Genomic DNA, 20695 nt, shown 5'->3' on the forward strand with positions numbered 1-20695 from the left:
ATTGTGCGTCTACTGTCAGGAATTAGTATGTATCAAGGATATACATACTGCGCATTCCTTGATGTTGGAAGAAGCGAAGATATTTTAAAATAATTATTTGTACAGTATATTAGAGTATCAGAGGCACAGCTTTCTCGATTAATTGTTTAACTCACGCCATATGATACATATGTATATACATACGCGGTTTGCACCCGTGTAAATAAATGAGAAAGATCTACATACTCATTTTTCTGTTACAATATTGTTAAACGATCGCAATATGTATTGTATTTTATTAGTTGAGTTGAAATTACCATGTTATAAATTATTTATTAGTCACTATTTTGCTTTTTTTTTTAATGAAAATCAGTCAGTTTTCTTAAAAAAAATTAATTCTAATTCAATATTGCAATGAATTGCGATTGAAGATCTCTATGGTAATATTTATCGCAACAGGTACTGTGTGTTCAAGAAAATCAAATAGTCGTTCGTATCTTGTTAGAAATTAATAAGTTTATGTCACACTAACTGACAGTAACATCATCATAATCAAATTGAGTTTCATTTACCAGCGATGGTGTAGATACAATAACATTGTTTAAAATTTGCACGCATCACAATACGATTTGGTGACAAGCTAATATGTATCTACGAAGCAATTGAACATAAACCACCTTAATTGTAAAATTATTTCATACGCCGGTAGTAATAAAATAATTCTAACACCATAAAATCTTAAACGAAGTAGCTAGAGCAACAGTGGTAGTTGTTGTAACAACGTCGAAAGTATTTATGTTAATAATTACAGCATTGTAATAACAACTTCTATCAATGTTAATGAAATAGAATCCATAATCTGCGTCAACAACTTGCATATTAATATCTCACGCATTAATATTTCATGAGAATATATGTAATATTCAATGAAACATTGTTCGGATAACACGGGACACTTAAATAATAAAATAAATAAAATAAGAGACGATTTCGACCATCTCTGAAAACGTACCCGTAATATGAGATTACGTTACTGGCACAGGGGTATCGATCCCTCGCGACACCCGTTTTATTACCAACGCAGAACTATTCCACGGGTGGTTATCGTAATTGATAATACTTCAGTTATATAAAAAGAGAAATGCGTAAGGTCGACATGTGACAACTGCATGTTCATGAATCGATCTGGCCAGCGGATTTCACGGATGATCCGTACGGAGAAGCTTGGTCAGCTGAAGGAGTAGGCACAGTTCAACGAAAAAGCGGAATATTCGTGACAGAAGACGAGAACGCCGGTCCATCCGTAGTGCGCCTGCGTACCGGAAACTCGGACTCCCATTGGTCAACAACACATGGTCTGATGTCAGACCACATGGTCTGTCCAATTCAATAATAACGAGATGCTGTCGAGGTAGACGCTAGCCAGTTCTCTGCGACGTGTTCGCGACGCTTGTGCCGGTTATTGATAAATAGGGAACAACCGCACGTCGTCGCCTGGAAACAGTCGAACAGAGAAATCATTTTTCTTAGTCCGTAACAATTCTATACATTCCATTGTTTCTTCAAGCGTAGAGAGTATAGGTCGGTCGGTTTGGATCCACCCTGTTTCGTTGTAGACAAATTTCATTGTGTACAACTGTCGACGCAGGATTTTCCGGTGATAAGAGGACACACTGAATTCGACTCGCTTATCAGGATTGTATCCACGTGCGAGGTGAGTCATTCGAAAAATGTTACATTTATAAAAACTCGATAATCATGGATAGAGGGGAATTATTTAAAAAAACAAAAAAAAACACGAAGGGTGTAAGTTGAATTGTCGCGTCGTCGGTGACCGTTAAGAAGCGACATTGAACGTTATAACGGATGATCTCATATGATACCATAAGTCAATTTCGTAGCGAGCTTGAGTACAACTGTATCATATGAACACATTATTAAATAGCGTTGGTTCTCAACCGTCGTCGAAAGTCTTTTAATTTGACGGACTTACCGCGTACACATAGGTATATTAAAATGTACTGTAGTCGGAGTGATATGAATTCACTGCTACGAAGTTCTGCGTGTGTCTAGCACTGTAAGCATTTCGTTTATCGCGGTTGAATTACTCTTCACGGAAAGACATTTCTAACAACCGTGTGTTGCGTTGATAAAGATCGTGGTTTAAGCGGATAAAATTTCTTCACGTTTTATTCCTGATTTTCTTACGTTACGAACAATTCTGTACTATACAAAAATTCTACGCCATGAAATCAGAATTGAAAAAAACGAGGTAGACAATGTCATTTCTATAACAATCGGTTTTTGTGTGAAAGTTTGCTTAGCAAGCGAATCAGCGATTTAGTCTCAGTTCGCAATAACGGGTACACAGGTAGTCCAGGTAGAGAGTAACTGTTCCGTTTTCTCACAATGAGAATACGAAGAATGCACTACGTTAATAATTGCAACGTGTCACAGAAAATAAACTTCGTTTTGCAAATTGATTTTACTTATCCACAAGTTGTACGTGTGCGATCTTGGAAAAACGTTTTACGTCTGACTAGTGTAAACTTTTACTACTGCGTCGCATACTCAGCAGCATCGCTAACCAGCACTGCAGTAGTGTATTTATGTTGCATCAGACTCGCAGTCGGCAAATTATTTTTTAACTCTTCGCGAGGTTTAATTTCTGAGACACAAAAAGTAATCGTTCTTGTCGATTATATTTCGGCGCGATTGCTCGCAAGTACCGTGTAAAATTTACAAATACATCGAAGTAAACGCTTGGAAGTTAACGTTATAAATAGATGTTATTGTTGTTAGAATGTTAAATAATTATGTAACAATTTGTTTCTGAATTCCAAAAATTTCACGTTAAATATGGTTAACATTGGTCACGCTAGAACACACAGTTAAATAATTCACTTTGCAGGTGCTTCAGACGTAGCGAAGGTGAAGACTTGTTTAATCTCTATTAACATTTCAAGTTGAAGGACTGTTCGCATAGTTCGCATCGCAGTTTATCTGTTCAGAAAATGTAGCCGCGGAAGAGCTCGTCCGAGTTAATGAGTTTTGTCGTCCTGTCTATAGGTTGGCCATTCGATACGCATCTGTGAAACAAAAATCGAATATAAATTAAAGTCGATATAAAATTGCAATATCATTCAATATTTTAAACTTCCTAAAATATTCAATGACTTTCCTTCCTTCGTACGTTTGTTCTTTCAATTACATTACTTAATATAATAATATTTTCTTAATTTTAGAAAGAGTAATATAAATAAAAATTGTAATAAAAATATTATTAAATTATACAAATGTAAAAAGACTATTGATCAGAGATCAGATCGTTTTACTGTAAAATGTAAAATCATTTTTTGTTCCTTTCTAAAAAAAAAAGGAACAATTTCCAAGCTCTTGTCAAACAGGGAAAATTAAGAAATCATTAATATTTTACCGTATCTGTTCCGAGTTGTGGAATTTTCGTCACGTAGTTCCTCCTACATGTGCTCGTGTACGAAATTTCGATTCGTATTATCTTCGATCTCCGCGATTTTGGTTCGGTGCGCATGCCCGTCGCGCGCCACGTGATCAACTCGTGAAATGAGCAGTGATCCGAGTGGTTAGAGCGTTTTTCTCTTACCATATTTTTTCGGTCGGTGGAATAATTCGACGCATGACCCTCAAATGAACGATACCGCAGACGATAAATCTGATACCTTCTACGCGAAGGTTAGCCACGTGGATTACGATTAAAAGATGATATCACACTTTCTCTGCAGCCTATTACACACTGATCGTGCGAAAAGTGGCTTCTTTCTTGCGAATTGCGTAATCGAACGTGTCAGTGGAAGGAAACTGACGAGCATTGCTCGCCTCGTCGCAGTATAATATATTTCAGTCCCATTGTATGCATAATGATCAACAAATTCGTGTACTTGAATATTGACGTTAGAGGCTTAAACTGCTGTATTCTATTTTAATATTTTATTCTTAATTTATTTATTGGTCAAGTTCACGTTAACGAAACAAATTGCTACATTATTAAAATGTTCCATCCGAATATTAATGTTTAAGCGATACTATACAAATGAAGTCGACTTAATTTGTCTTTTACGTTTCTTTCAATTCTACGACTCATTCTCGTTGTTTCATTTATGTGAATTAAACGATATTTATGGGGATTACGAGATAAATCAGTGAAAATCTTTCTTCGAATTCAGTATTCGATAATCGATTAACAGATTCGGAGATTGTTATCCACGTTATAATATATAATATCGACCGGTCTCTGTCTTCCCTTATCTATGTATTTCCGTGTCAGCAGATCCCTTTATCGTGTGCCTTCGGAACTGCGTGAAAGACGAGGAATCGACCGATTTAACGGAATCGTCATTTCAGATAAACTTCGTGTTATATTTCAAGGCTAGTCGTGTTTACCTCCTGTATCGTGACGGATCGCTCGTGGCACGCTCTCTTTAAACACGGTGGGCCCCAAAGACTATGCTACGGATCGGTATAATTTTTCTCGTAATAATAGGAGACGCGTACATTTTTGTCCCTAAGATAGTGAAACAAGGAATAGGTAATACGAATTTACAAGTACATTGTGTGCCTAATTATGCGAATATTATCTTTATCGAACAATAATTTTCGACTGGTCGGTTTAAGATGTTTGTGATAATGTATATTTTCAAGAGTAACTATGTAGATCGGTTCGAGAATACATTATTGTGCTGGCAGAAATCCTTGTCGAACTAATGAACGTACGGGTTTAGCAAGAATGAAAGTTTTAAAAGATATTTAAGTGTTCGGGTGGAAAAGAAATATATATATATATATATTACTATTATATATATCATACATATATATTATATCATACATATAATACTGTTGAAAAATAATTTCTAACTCAAACGTTTAATTCATTACTGATTACCCTTCAATGCCAAAAACTTCGGTTTTTCCATTAAAATTACAAGCAATGCGTGCACGAATAAATGAATCGTTTAATTATCTTTATTAGAAATACTTTTGGAATTACGGGTAGCCAGTGATTGTGAGAAAAAGAAATTGAAATGGGGAGCATTTTGATCCCTCTTGTAATTTTACTGTATCAATTCGTGTTGAATAATGAAGTTACAACACATCTAAAATAAATGGAGGAAAACCCTTCAAAGCTTCAGTTTCATATTTCTCTGTACATTTTCATAGAACACTGGAATACTTTAGAACTACTAAATCTTCAACGAAAAAATAACTTGTTCAACAGTTTCAAAGGAAGTGCATAATTTCATTTCAAGCAGAATTAATCTGAAAGCTCTTAAAAAAGCTCAATCAAACATGCAACTCTAAACTTTCTAACTAAAACTTTTAGTTAGAAAGTTTATAGATTTATGACTTTTTATAGATTTAAGTGTATTAAATATATGTGCCTAAAACCCAATATTTTGTATAAGACGTCATCTGACAACAAAATTATACATGAACTCAAAATATATTATACACGTTCTGGATCGGCTATAAAGTCTGCTCATTTTAATCACTAGCAGTTTTGTATTTTATCAAACTATGTACCGTTAAATGCATGCATTAGAATACATATTTACTTTTACGCGATAAAGCATTATAATATACATTGATACATTAGATTTTCACAAGATCTGTTGAACCCACGTATGTTACTTAAATAAAAATTAACTCGTTTTCTATTATTACTGTAATTATACTGTAAAATATTTTGTCGATTCAATTGATATTTTTCTGATTGAATATAATATGGATTATATGGTGTAATATAATTCACATTATAGCATAATAGTAATATATATATTACTATACTATACTATTACTATATATATTACTATTATTATTATTATTACTATTACTATTACTATATATATGCTATATATATTTTCTGATTGAATATAATATGGATTATATGGTGTAATATAATTCACATTATAGCATAATATATTATTATATATATTACTATTATGCTATAATGTGAATTATGTTACACCATATAATCCATATTATATTCAATCAGAAAAAAAATATATATATATATAGCATAATATAATATTAATATATAAAGGCCGGTCGAAATACGAAAACGTTAAAATCCTTAGTATTATTAAAGAGTAACGTGTTGGCGTTACAGCTGATTCGGATCAATAGAATAACCAGAAGACACGCGCAATTCGACGTGCAGCAATGATTTCGTTTCGATTCATCCCTGTCAGTAAAAAAATTCTGCAGCCATTATTGACGTGCGTTACTCGGACTACGTAATGAATATGCAGAGACTGAAAGTCTTTGTACACACGTTACCGCGGCCACCATTCCCCGCGTACGTTACGTCACCGCTTCTCAATTTACATAAACAAATTCTGTTATTTTCAATATATGGCGTGGTGTATAGTCGGCCAGTATCTCGTATCGGCTGATTAGAAACGATATAGAAATATCGTCGACGACGGCGAGGCCGTTTACGCTGTTGTGACTTCTGGCCGAAATAAAAAACACCACAGAGACACAAAAAGTTTCTCTTAACGCAAGAGTCGATTCATAAAACCTAAACAAAAAAAAACAAAAAAAATTATAAAAAATTGATCAAGGAATCCGGATAGTTGAATTATGAATTTATATCGCGTTCAGTTTTTTTTTGTGTAAATGTAGAATTAATTTGCTTCCCTTAGGCGAGATATGAGATGTCTCGAAGGTTTTCACGGAAGACGATAGAAACAGGTGTCGGGGCATGTAATCGCAAGAAACAAGATTCGCGGGAGAGACTTGACGGAACACGTCGGAAATAACGTATTATAATGCGAGAAACGTGGCGAGAGGCAAACATTTTTTTATTTAATGTAATTCCCGATCAATTGCCCCAATAACTAATGTCAAGTGGATAAATTCGTTGACGGGAAGGTTATCTCGTTGCGACATCTAAGATTCGAATTTTTTAATTTTGCAACGATTAAACGATTTCATGAGTGCGGGTCGTGTCTATCAGTATCACGCGATGATGATCGCGCCACAGTCCGTGAACTTTCCTCTCGTACAAAAAAAGGAAAAGACTTCAAATTGAGAGATAGCATTGAAACTGACCGATGACGTTCACTGATTAGCAAAACTTCAGCATTGTGTATTAATTAATGCTAATGTACATACACATGTTACAATATATACTTGAATAGTCCGGCGATTTCTCGCTATCCTAGGGTCAAACCGGTCGCGTATCGTATGTTCTCTGTTACGTTTTAATTTATACGTATCAACGCAGAAAAGAAACGCAAATTCTGCTGATTATTCAACACATACAGGTATACGTATATTTTTTTGCTGGTATTCAGAATTACTCTTGACGTTCGCTTACGAATGCAATCGTTCGATCACGACGAAGGGAATTACACGTAGAATTCTAATTAATCTGATCCTTTTTTAATTGTTTACAATTATACAAATGATTCACGCGTTCCCTTCAATGGAAGACGAGTACGCGAGAACCTGCGAGGACGGTAGTTAATTAATTGCAATGAAAAGTCATGTCGCGCTTGAATTGTGTGAAAACTTTTTTTCCTCCCTTCCGTGTGTTTACGGCTGTTTCTTACTTGAGCAACTTGATAATCCGCGAGTACTACAGCCATTAACACTTACGCAACTATGTATTACGGAAGGTCTCTCGCAGGCTACTTATATTTATTTTGCTATCACGTACCACGTGATTGTTGAAGAATATTGTAATTGAACTATATTGCTATATATTAACTATCGTGATTATGATCTGTGCGATAATCGGAATCTTACGTACCAATTATATTATTAATGCGAATAAAAGTAGCTGAAATAGAACGTAATGCATTATTTATATTAATAATGCATTACATATTGCATTATTTATATTAATAATGCATTACATATTGCATTATAATATAAATAATGCATTACATATTGCATTATAATATAATATAAATAATGCAATATAAATAATATTATATTATAATATAAATAATGCAATAATGCATAGTACACTTAATAATTATTATATTAATAATGCATTATATAAGATGCAACGAACCTATCTACAATTTATTGAAGTTATATTTGAACTTTCCATGGACGATATATTGGCTTTACAGTGGAACTCCATTTAAGTGAACGAAATTTTAACGAGTGTCTATTACTAGACTGCGTGCTGACGTATTTATGGTTCATTGCAGGTGAACTTGAGAACAGTAAAAAATTAAATTATATATAATTATATTATATAATACCTACAACTTATTGCAGTTATAAGAAAAAGAAATTATTTGGCTTGTGTTTTTTTTTATAAATAATACGGAAAATTTTGATTTTACATACATTACTCGCATTCATTAATTACATTGTTCAACACAAATTTTTTGTTTTGCTAACCGATGGGCGATTCTTATCAATTCTGATACGCCGAACACGAATCTTATTTGCAGATTTAACAATCTATTAAATTCACGATTTTATCTGCGGTTTATTTTTAAACGCATTCAAATATCTCCAAAAAATATGAATAATACGAAACAATGTTTTATTCAAAAGTTGTATAATTTGTCGTTGAAAAACAATTTGACATTGAACATTCCTTCGACTTTGCAATGTTTGTTGGACGTTCCGTAAAGGCGATAGATTGTAGAGACACATTATACATGTTTGCTCTGTCTATATTCTTAATAACATCTTCGATGAATCAATATATCGGTGATGTAGCAGGAATCTATAAGACAATAAATAATTTTATAGATTTTTTCAAATCAGAGAAATAATATTTTTTCTATACTTTAGTTTAGATTTAGTTTAGGTTTGATTTGAAAAAGAAGTCAAAAATTTTCAACTTGTTGGTTGGCATCGAAAGGCATCACGGTTTTTCTTTTTTTTTTTACACATTGTTTAAACATGTTGCGTTTCGAAAAGTCTACAGAATCGTTTTACGCATGGATCATTCGTATAAAGTCTACGGTAAAAGTAGAAGAAGAATCTTAAATTTGTAAATTCCACGTCTGTTTGAGAATTAAATGTCCGATAATTTGAAAAATAATTTCGAGATTCATATTTAGCACATTACTGGTCATCGAAACGTGACGTGTCACTCCTCTTATCTTTACAATTACCTTTCATTACCTTATCGTTACAATGTAACCGAAACGGAAACAGTCATGCTTGGTTCATTTTCGATAGAATCCGTTTATCTGAACGAGAACGCTCATTAGTACTTTTTTCTAAATAAGTAGTTTGTCCGCGAATTTAAATAAACGTTCTGCTGCCTGAAAAATTTTATTATTTATTAATATATTTATTATATATATATATATAATAATATTAATATATTTATATATATATATATATATATATATATATATATATATATATATATATATTTACATTTACATATTATATTATATTATTATATATATTATATTATATATATTTATTATTTATTAATCAGTTCGAGCTCTTAATGGACAATGTTTAATGATCAAAATCTTAGGTATTACGAGGTTGGACTAAAGATTCATAAATTTTTTTAATCGCATACTCTAAACTCTAAATTATCGAACCATATTCAGAATTCATTACATCACATAATTTTACTAATTAAATGCCTCATTATCCGAATATTTTCTCATCTATGTATGCGCAAGCGAAACTGTTTACTGAAGATTGTATCTCCTCCAGGTTCGGCACACTATTTTACGTTTGATAACGGCATTCGTTGGCAGTGTTTATTGAACACTTTCCGTAGCAAGGGTATCATATTTAATTTCAGTCAATCATAAAAATGTTATCTTAGGTCAATTACATAACATCTCACGATATTAATAAGTTTTGCCAACTGCATTGAATTTGCATTATGCTTTATATCTTCATTTACACTGTTTTACGTTTGATAACGGCATTCGTTGCCAATGTTTATTGAACACTTTCCGTAGCAAGGGTATCATATTTAATTTCAGTCAATCATAAAAATGTTATCTTAGGTCAATTACATAACATCTCACGATATTAATAAGTTTTGCTAACTGCATCGAATTTGCATTACGCTTTAAATCTTCATTCACCTACGTCCGATTCAAGAAGATATTTTAATTAACTTAATACTACCGGTTAACATTACATTCCAAAATTAATTCGTTGAATATTATTCGCTAAACGTTATTTGCTAAATCTCATTTAGGAAATATTTACTAAATCAAAAAAAATTATATTATTTACTACATTTATTTACTAAATTTATTTACTAAATTATATATTTATTATATAATATATATATATATATTATATTATATATTATATTATTATATTATATTATTATATAATATATATATATATTATATTTATTATATTTACTAAATTTATTTACTAAATCTCATTTAGGAAATATTGCTCGTTAAAAACATTGCAATTAATAGTAACGGAAATACCGCATGAAACTGCTTTGTTTCGGAACAAAGATTTTTCACGAATCATGAATCGATATTGCTAACCTACTTGGCCAATTCATTAATTATCAAGCTTATTGTTTTGTAAATTTTTGTTCGCGTTCCAATCTGCACAGCATGATATGAAAATTGATAGCCGCGATAATGCGACTGCGGAGAAAAAAAAGAAGCCAAAGGGCGAATATACGTGCGCTATACGTTACACAATCGTCTTGACGTTGTTCGAAAAATAATTATTGCCCCGCGCGAGAAATATCGGTGAAAAAAAACGTTGACGCGTACGCAGCACACACATATCAGGTAGGAAAATTCTCGCACGGTAACGTGCTCGAGAAGAAAATCATCACCGAATTCACTTTGCACGGCAGCTGGTTCAATTCAAATCGCTCAATCAGCCGAGAAGAGGAGGCAGTTGCCGTCGGTAATCTAATACAATTACCGAGACATTTAAGGAGGCTAAATGGGCGCAGTAAGCACCGCACACCGTCCGATATCTGTAAAATTTTCAACTGTAATTAGCTCAGAAAAGAGACTTCACGCGGCTGATCTCGATGCATTTTCGAAAATGCCATTTTTCTTTATCATTTTAACCCGTTAACGCCAACATCAAAGACAAGACATTATCTCCCAGTGATTTTTTTAATGCCTTATCTATTTGTATAATGATTAGACCGCCAGTCTTATGCATTTATATAGCATATGATCGCGATAGATAGAAAAGTGGACTTTAAAAAAGGTTCGTTTAAACCTGTAATTCCCGTACCACCTAATTGCTGTATTTGTAACGCGTGTCTGAAATAATATGCGAAGTAAAATGATAATTAGAAAAAGTATTTGTCTATATGTTTGTATAACTGTAACAGGTGAAGTCAGATTTTAAAACGTATATGCCGCGCATACACGGAAATGCAATCATGCCTCGCCAGCAGAAACTGTTGAGAAATGTGCATATAGTAATAATAACTAAATGCAAAAACGTTTTGCTTTCAGCTTACTGTCCACTAGGCTCTCGCGTCTGATACATTTTGCGAGAACGGCTATTTAGAAGGATCGTCGCGACAATTTGTCAGTGAAAATGCCGGCCCAATTTGAGAGCGCGAACAGCCCCATCGCGAGGGAACCAGTGAACGGTAACACACAATATCTCAAGGATGACATCGTCATTAGCGGTTTCTCAGGTAACGAGTAATTTCTTTCGTCCGACAGCGCGTAGAACGAAATCCAATAAATAACGTAAAATCTAACGTACTCGTTATTGCTTTCAGGCCGTTTCCCAGAGTCTGATAATCCAGAGGAGTTGAAGAAAAATTTATTCGAGGGCATTGATATGATCACCGACGACGAACGTCGATGGACAGCCGGTATTTACGGTTTACCAAAAAGAACAGGCAAATTGAAGGATATCAAACACTTTGATGCCACGTTTTTCGGCGTCCACGCCAAACAAGCTCATTTGATGGATCCGCAACTTCGATTGCTCCTGGAAACAACGTACGAGGCCATAGTCGATGCTGGCATTAATCCACAAGAGATTAGAGGCTCGAAGACTGGTGTGTTCGTCGGTGTTTCTGCCTCGGAGACGAACGAGATGTGGACGAAAGATCCGGAAGCAATCAATGGTGCGATCTACTTAACTTTTTTCTACAGTATACGGAAGTGCATAATGCTTGAAATTATACAGACGATGGATCGTTTGATATCGTATTGATTGTAAGAGAAAATATTGTATGTAATATTGAATATTGAATATATATATATATATATATATATATATATATATATTACAATATATATTACAATATAAGTCAATATTACATACAATATTTTCTCTCTCGAGATAGAACGTTGATTCAATATTATATTACTATTATATTATATATCGTATTAATTGTAAGAGAAAATATTGTATGTAATATTGAATATTGAATATATTGTAATATATACATATAATATATATAATATTGAATATTGAATATATTGTAATATATATATTACAATATATTTTCAATATTCAATATTACATACAATATTTTCTCTCTCGAGATAGAACGTTGATTCAATATTACAATATATATATATTGTAATATTGTAATATTGAATCAACGTTCTATCTCGATTAGACGCGTGATTATTAAACGGTTATTTTTGGCATACAATTCCCATATACACATTTCCGTCACATATTTATTTTGCTGTCTATTTTCACAGGGTATGGTTTGACCGGATGCTGCAGAGCGATGTTTCCCAACAGAGTGTCTTTCGCTTTCGACTTTAATGGGCCAAGTTACGCGATAGACACAGCCTGTTCGTCGGCATTGTACGGTCTGCATCAAGCAATCAGTGCGATGCGCGCAGGAGAGTGTGATGCGGCTATCGTTGCTGGATGCAGCCTTTTGTTGAAGCCAACGTCGTCCCTCGAATTTCATAGATTAAGCATGTTATCAGCGGACGGCATGTGCAAAGCATTCGATGCCGATGGAAAGGGCTACGTCAGATCCGAGACTATCGGTGTTTTGTATTTACAAAAGTTAAAGGACGCGCGCCGAGTCTACGCTACTGTTATACATTCCAAGACCAACACAGACGGCAACAAAGTCGAGGGTATCACGTTTCCGAACGGACAGATGCAGAATAAAATGATGCACGAGGTGTACGCGGAAGCTGGCGTGAATCCGGCGGACGTAGTCTACGTGGAAGCACACGGAACTGGCACGAAGGTCGGCGATCCTCAAGAAATCAACTCTGTCGCTAATTTGTTCTGCAAAGGCAGGAAAACTCCTCTTCTTCTTGGATCTGTGAAATCGAATTTAGGTCACGCGGAACCGGCTAGTGGGATATGTTCTATGGCCAAAACGTTGATTGCCATGGAAGCGGGAGTGATACCGGGCAATCTTCATTTCAAAAATCCGAACAAGGATATACCCGCGCTACACGACGGCAGCATTCAGGTTGTAGATAAAAATATGCCATGGAAGGGCGGCCTGGTTGCCGTAAATTCCTTCGGCTTTGGCGGAGCCAACGCACACGTACTTCTTCGTAGCAATCCGAAACCAAAGCTGTCCCCGGTCTTAGATAGTAAAATACCCAAGTTAATTACTGTATCCGGTCGCACAGAGGAGGCTGTACAGGTTCTTCTAGATAAAGCCAAAGAACACATGAAGGACGACGAGTTCATTGCTCTTCTTCATGACACTTACGCGTTGAACATACCTGGCCATCTTTACCGTGGTTATTCCGTGTTGGGAACCGCTGGAGCCGAAGAAACCAATCAAATTAATGCTTCAGAGAAACGTCCTATTTGGTTCGTATTTTCTGGTATGGGCTCGCAATGGGCAGGCATGGGCAAGGACTTGCTTTGCATCGAACCATTCAAGCGAAGCTTGCATCGTTGCGCCGATGCCCTGAAACCGGAAGGGATCGATCTGATGGACATCATTCTGAATTCAACAAGCGAATCATTTGTTGAAAATGTTGTACACTGCTTCATATCGATAGCGGCCATTCAAGTTGCCCTCGTAGACCTCCTGGCATACTTGGGCATTCATCCAGACGGTATCATTGGACACTCGGTTGGTGAACTGGGATGCGCGTACGCTGATGGTACTTTCACACCGGAACAAACAATTTTGGCTGCCTATTGGCGAGGAAGGTCCATTCTGGATTCGAAATTACCGCTAGGAGCTATGGCTGCTGTGGGATTAAGTTGGGAAGAGGTTAAAAAACGATGTCCAGCGAATGTATATCCAGCTTGCAACAACTCCAGCGATTCTGTAACCATTTCCGGATCAGTTGATGCTATGAAAAAGTTCGTGGAGGAGTTGAAGAAGGAGAACATTTTTGTACGATTGGTAGACAGCAGCGGCGTCGCGTTCCACAGCAAATACGTGGCTCCCGCTGGTCAGAATTTGCGCTCCGCTTTGGAAAGAATCATTCCGAATCCGAAACCGCGTACTTCCAGGTGGATCTCTACGTCCATACCTGACGGTGGTTGGGACAACCCGCTGGCGCAATTGAGTTCAGCAGCTTACCACGTGAACAACTTATTGTCGCCTGTGCTGTTCAAGCAAGGATTAACTTATGTGCCCGAGAACGCGATCGCGATAGAAATTGCCCCGCACTGTTTGTTGCAGGCGATTTTACGCAGAACACTCTCGAAAAACGTGACCAACATCGGTTTGCATAAACGGGACCATAAGGACAATTTATTCTTCTTGCTCGAGAACTTAGGGAAATTGTACATGGCCGGTGCACAGCCCAAGATATCTAAACTGTATCCTCCGATCAGCTATCCGGTCGGCCGTGGAACGCCGATGCTTAACTCGCTGGTTAAATGGGATCACTCCACTGAATGGATGGTAGCCGATTTCTGCAAGGCCGACGGCCTTTCTGGCGAAAGCGTGATCGAGTTCGACCTGTCCAAGGAATCGGACGCGTACATAGCTGGCCACACGATCGACGGAAGAGTTCTCTTCCCAGCTACAGGTTACTTGGTACTCGTATGGAAAACGTACGCCAAATTGCGCAACGTTGACTTCGAGAAACTGCCGGTTGTGTTTGAAAACGTGAAACTCCTGCGTGCCACTATCATGCCGAAAGAAGGATCAGTTAAATTCTTTGTTAATATATTCATGGGAAGCAATGAATTCGAGATCTGTGAAAATGGGTCCGTAGTAGTAACCGGGAAGATATCTGTACCGGAGAATACGGAGAGAATGCTGTTGAACCTTCCCACGCCGAACGTACGAAATGATCCTGAATTGTTGGAGTTGGACACTAAAGATGTTTATAAGGAGCTTAGACTGCGAGGATACGAATACACTGGAGATTTCCAAGGTATTAAGTCTGCTAACAATCGCGGCGGCAATGGAAAGCTTCTGTGGACCAATTGGATTTCATTCATGGACACCTTACTCCAAATTACCATTTTACAAAAGGACACCAGATCCTTGCATTTACCAACTCGTATACAGTATGTTGCTGTTAATCCTGTTCTCCATATGGAATTAGTGAATAACCTGAAAGAAGACGAGACTCTTCCGGTCCATTGCTACAAGAATATTGATGTTGTTAAATCCGGCGGTGTTGAAATCAGAAAGATGAAAGCATCCTTAGCCCCAAGAAGACAGCAATCTCAGATCCCTCCCAAGTACGAAAAATACACGTTCATACCCTACGTAAACCCGAAACCAACGGTAGATGACCCTGAAAAGGCTAAAGTGAATGCCCTTACTATCTTATTGCAAATTGTTCGTGAAAATTTGGCAGCATTGAAAGTGAAAGCCGTAGAAGTAGCTGACAATCGTCCTGCAGATGCTCTCTTCGCAAGCACTATATTGGACATTCTGTACAGCGAACCCAGCGTCACTGTAAGTAAAATTAAACGTAGTTTTCATCATTTTTGATCTATTCAAATATAAAGTTTTATATATATATATATAAAATTCGTGTTGGTGTTACAAGCATCGAACTACCTCCTCACGAATTATTTTCATTCTAGGTTGATTACCAAGTCGCTGCAACTAACACAGAACAGTACAGCAACTTGAATGTGGAGAATGTAAAAGTTGTGCATAAGGATGTAAACGCTACAACCGTGGGACAAGATTTACATTTTGTCGTGGCTACGAACGTACTGTCTAAGAACACCGAATCCGCATTAAAAAATCTGTCCAACAGTTTGAAGGCAGGAGGCTTCGTACTGCTCGAAGAATCCGGTTTGATTAACGCGAACAGCCTGAACACCGCGAACTTGACGAATGTAGCTAAACAAGTAACCCATGGAAGGACTTATGTTTTACTTAAGAAGACTGAACAGTTAGCAGAACCGATGATCGTCCAAATAACAGAGAAGAACTTCCAGTGGGTGGAAAATCTTAAAGCAGCCATGAAGAAAGCCGCAACTGAGCAACAACAGATTCTTATAGTTAATCAAGGCGAAGAGCTGTTTGGTAAGTAATCGAAATATACAATAAAATGTGATCAAAGCTGTGGACTATCGTTGACAGAATATTATATATAACAACGTTATTTACATTATTCAGGTATGGTTGGACTTATGAATTGCATTCGCCGTGAAGAAGGCGGTTCCAACGTGCGTTACGTGTTTATTCAAGACAAAACCGCACACAAGTTCAGTCTCAAGGACAAACTCTATGCCGAGCAATTGAACAAACAATTGATGGCCAATGTATTGAAAGGAGGAAATTGGGGAAGCTACCGTCACTTAATCTTAGACCAGCAAATAGGAGCGTCTTCTCTTCAAGTTGAACATGCATATATCAACGCTTTGTTCAGAGGCGATCTGAGTAGTTTGCGATGGATCGAGAGTCCTCTGAGCTATTACCAGCCGGAGAAATCCGTAGGAACAGAGCTTTTCCACGTGTATTATGCTCCATTGAACTTCCGAGATGTGATGTTGGCCACTGGAAAGTTGCCGCCTGATGCTCTGCCCGGCAACTTAGCTAATCAAGATTGTATATTGGGTCTTGAATTCTCTGGGCGTAATTCGAAGGGTGAACGAGTGATGGCGATGGTGCCTGCACGCGGTTTAGCGACCACTGTAGTAGCAGACTCTGGATTCTCATGGATTGTACCCAGCAAATGGACTCTGGAGCAAGCTTCGACAATTCCAGTAGCCTACGCAACCAGTTACTACGCCTTGTTTGTTCGAGGTGGCCTGAAACGTGGCGAAAGCGTCCTTATTCATGCCGGTAGCGGCGGTGTTGGTCAGGCTAGCATTTCCATAGCTCTACACGCAGGTTGCACAGTGTTTACTACGGTTGGCACGCCCGAGAAGCGACAGTTCTTGAAGAACATGTTCCCGCAGTTGACCGACAGAAACATCGGCAATTCTCGAGATACTAGCTTCGAACAATTAATAATGAACGAAACAAATGGTCGCGGTGTGGATGTAGTGCTGAATTCGTTGGCCGAGGAGAAGCTGCAGGCGAGTATCAGATGTCTCGCCGAGGGCGGGCGATTCCTCGAAATTGGAAAATACGATCTGTCCAATGACGCGCCTCTAGGAATGTCGTTGTTCTTGAAAAATACGGCTTTCCACGGGATATTATTGGATGCCATCTGCGAAATTGACGGTCCTGAGAGGAAGGAAGTGGTCAGGCTTGTGAAAGAAGGTATGGAAAATGGTGCCGTTCGTCCGTTGCCAGCAACCGTTTTCTCAGAACAGCAAATTGAACAGTCGTTCAGGTTCATGGCTACCGGTAAACACATAGGGAAAGTTGTGTTGAAGATTCGCGAAGAAGAGAAGGAGAAGGTTGTACCGCACCCAGCTCCAAAGATTGTGGCAGCCATTCCACGCACGTATATGAATCCGAACAAGTCTTATATACTGGTCGGCGGTCTTGGTGGATTCGGTGCAGAACTTGCTGAATGGATGATCAACCGCGGCGCGAAACATTTAGTACTGACGTCCCGGTCCGGTATCCGCAATGGTTTCCAATCTCTGTGTGTTCGACGTTGGCGCGAATCCGGCGTGAACGTTTCAATCTCAACGGAGAACGCGTCCACGATGGCCTCGGCAAAGAAGCTCGTCGAAGACAGCAACAAGATCGCTCCCGTTGGCGGGATCTTCAACATGGCGGCTGTTCTAGTCGACAATGTGCTCGAATCCCTCAACGAGGACGATTTCGAAAAAGTAGCGACACCTAAAGTTGCTGTTACCAAATGTCTGGATGCGGTGTCACGAAAGATGTGTTCCCTGCTGGACTATTTTGTCGTCTTCTCTTCCGTTTCGTGTGGTAGGGGTAACATTGGCCAAACGAATTACGGTCTTGCAAACTCTGCCATGGAGAGAATAATAGAGCAGAGACAAGCGAACGGTCTTCCTGGTCTTGCTATTCAGTGGGGAGCTATTGGAGATGTGGGATTAATTTTAGGTATATTAATTTTCATTTGTTATATACAGTATGTACTTAGCAGTACATAAAGAGTAGTGCGTTAACTTAGACCTGCTTCTGACATATTCCCTTCATTTTTGGTTTCTTTTTCAGACTCTGTTGGTGGCGGTAACGATACTGAAATCGGTGGTACTATGCCACAGCGCATTGGAAATTGTTTAGAAACTATGGACGTCTTCCTACAGCAACCCCATCCTGTCCTGGCTTCTATGTGCGTAGCGGACCAACGTAAGAGTCAAGACACAAGCAACAGAGTCAGCATTGTTCAGGCGGTTGCCAATATCTTGGGTATCAAAAAATTGGAAAGCATTAATTACACTGTCACACTGGCCGATCTTGGAATGGATTCTTTGATGGGAACAGAAATCAAACAATCGTTAGAAAGAAACTACGATCTAGTTCTATCCGCGCAGGATATTCGTAACTTGACGTTCGACAAGTTGAGATCGTTCGAGACCGGAGCGGTTGACGTTGCTGATGAGACGCAAGGTGAAGATGAAGCTGAGTCGCACTTCCTATACCATGCTGATAACGTAGACATTATTCCTGTGGAATCCATTGTTCAACTAAAAACGAAGGGTTCGAAGGGAGCACCTTTATTCTTTGTTCACGCTATCGAGGGATTGATTGATTCTCTGAAGGGCGTAGCTAGCGAATTGAATCGTCCTGCTTGGGGCTTCCAATGCGTTCAGAACACCCCGTTGAATACCATGGCGGATCTAGCAAAGTTTTACATTCAGGAAATGAAGAAAATCCAGAAAAAGGGACCATATCATATAGTAGGCTACTCGTTTGGAGCATGTGTCGCCTTTGAAATGGCTCTTCAGTTGGAAACCACTGGTGAAAAAGTAGTTCTAACACTTCTGGACGGATCACCGGAATTCGTTAGATTGCATTGCGTTGAAATAGGAAAACATGCAAGTGCGTCAAAAACAGACATTGTTGAGGATAATTGCAGGAAAACTTTGTCGTTCTTCATTAAACAGTTTAATGACAAAATCCGTTTCATTGAGGTAACGTATTTCTGTCTCTTTATTATTATTATTATTATTACCATTTCCTTTACCCAACTATTGTGATTTATGCTGTATTACTGGTTTTGTTTTCTGCAGGCGTATAATATTTTGAAGGATACACCCGACGACGAAGTATTGGACAAAATGGTAGAGACGATAAATAACAAAGACTTGAAGAAGGAAGAATTGAAAACTGCTGGTATGTTGTTCCACAAAAAGCTGCAGGCAGCTTACTACTATGTCCCAGGTTTTAAATTCAGCGGAGACATCACGTTAATACGAATTCAAGAGAATTTTATTCATTTGAAGAAGGATTACGGTCTATCGGAGGTAATTGTTACGTCTGAACAAATTAATAAATTGTAATTACACGGCAAACGTTAATTATAAAACCAGCAACATGAATGGAAACTGATCTTGATTAAATGTGTGTAGATTTGTCAAAAAGAGGTACGGATCGAAGAATTGCCTGGAAACCACAGAACCTTGTTGACAGGAGACAATGGCAAGGAAATAGCGAAGATGCTAGAAACGTAAACTTACGTCTACTTATATGAAAACATCGGAGAATTGAGGAACTCGCGAATCTTTATCAGTTTCGTATAGATAAGTTGTAGAAAGTATCAATGTACAATAATATTGATAAAGCTCATCTTACAACTTAATTATTAATATTTAATAATTCTTAGATATTCTGTGTAAAGTTCCTTTTGTACAAATGTTTTTCCCTTGAGGTTTCCACTTCGCATTGTTCATTCATCACTCGCATTAATTTATATACTGAATTTATATGACAAGATTACTTTAGCGGTACCTTTTTTGTTTCATTTGTAATATTTGTCAGGTAGTACGAACGGGTATTACTGTAATTATTTAACGGATTTTAAGTATAAATATTTAAGTACCTTTAAGTACTATAGGTTTTTATAATGGTTGCTAGTGGACAAGTTAACCATTGTTTAGACCTATGGCATATATACATATATATATGTTCCATTTTGCATTAACGAATGACATTTCACAACTAGATCTTCGGGAATCCATGACATTTTTAAACAATAGAAATATGTGCAACTAGAGAGAAAATTTTACAGAGGAAACTAATGATAATTTAAACATACAGTTGATAATAAATAAACATTCATAGAAGTTGATAAACATTCACAATAGTTTTTTTCATTAACAGCAATATGTTTATTAAGTTGAAAATTGTAAATGTTTCCAGCTATTTTGATTATCATTGAATTTATGTAATCTGCACTTGTTATATGTTACATCTTTCCTTGTATTATATTAATAAGCAAATAAAGAGCATTAAATAAATTGAGTT

At 37.0% G+C, this 20695-nt stretch overlaps 1 protein-coding gene across 1 annotated transcript; it reads left to right on the top strand.

Annotated features, from left to right (window-relative positions):
• The first annotated feature begins 1552 nt into the window (after positions 1-1552).
• FASN1 (Fatty acid synthase 1) lies at positions 1553-20688 on the top strand. The gene is made up of 9 exons (XM_033477869.2): positions 1553-1693; positions 11424-11611; positions 11699-12052; positions 12642-15799; positions 15931-16381; positions 16475-18328; positions 18443-19362; positions 19462-19695; positions 19801-20688. Exons 2-9 carry the CDS (start codon positions 11509-11511, stop codon positions 19900-19902), a joined length of 7176 nt encoding a protein of 2391 aa, XP_033333760.2. The 5' UTR covers positions 1553-1693; positions 11424-11508; the 3' UTR covers positions 19903-20688.
• Positions 20689-20695: the final 7 nt, after the last annotated feature.

The sequence above is a fragment of the Megalopta genalis genome, unplaced genomic scaffold (genome assembly GCF_051020955.1).
Source record: "Megalopta genalis isolate 19385.01 unplaced genomic scaffold, iyMegGena1_principal scaffold0020, whole genome shotgun sequence".
In the NCBI taxonomy this organism is placed as follows: Eukaryota; Metazoa; Arthropoda; class Insecta; order Hymenoptera; family Halictidae; genus Megalopta; species Megalopta genalis.

Excerpts from the sequence above, each read along its gene's own strand:
- FASN1 (XM_033477869.2), top strand. The coding sequence starts at position 11,509 with ATGCCGGCCCAATTTGAGAGCGCGAACAGCCCCATCGCGAGGGAACCA. Across the intron at positions 12,053-12,641 it reads AGATCCGGAAGCAATCAATG|GGTATGGTTTGACCGGATGC; the intron begins GTGCGATCTACT and ends CTATTTTCACAG. Across the intron at positions 19,696-19,800 it reads AGGATTACGGTCTATCGGAG|ATTTGTCAAAAAGAGGTACG; the intron begins GTAATTGTTACG and ends AAATGTGTGTAG.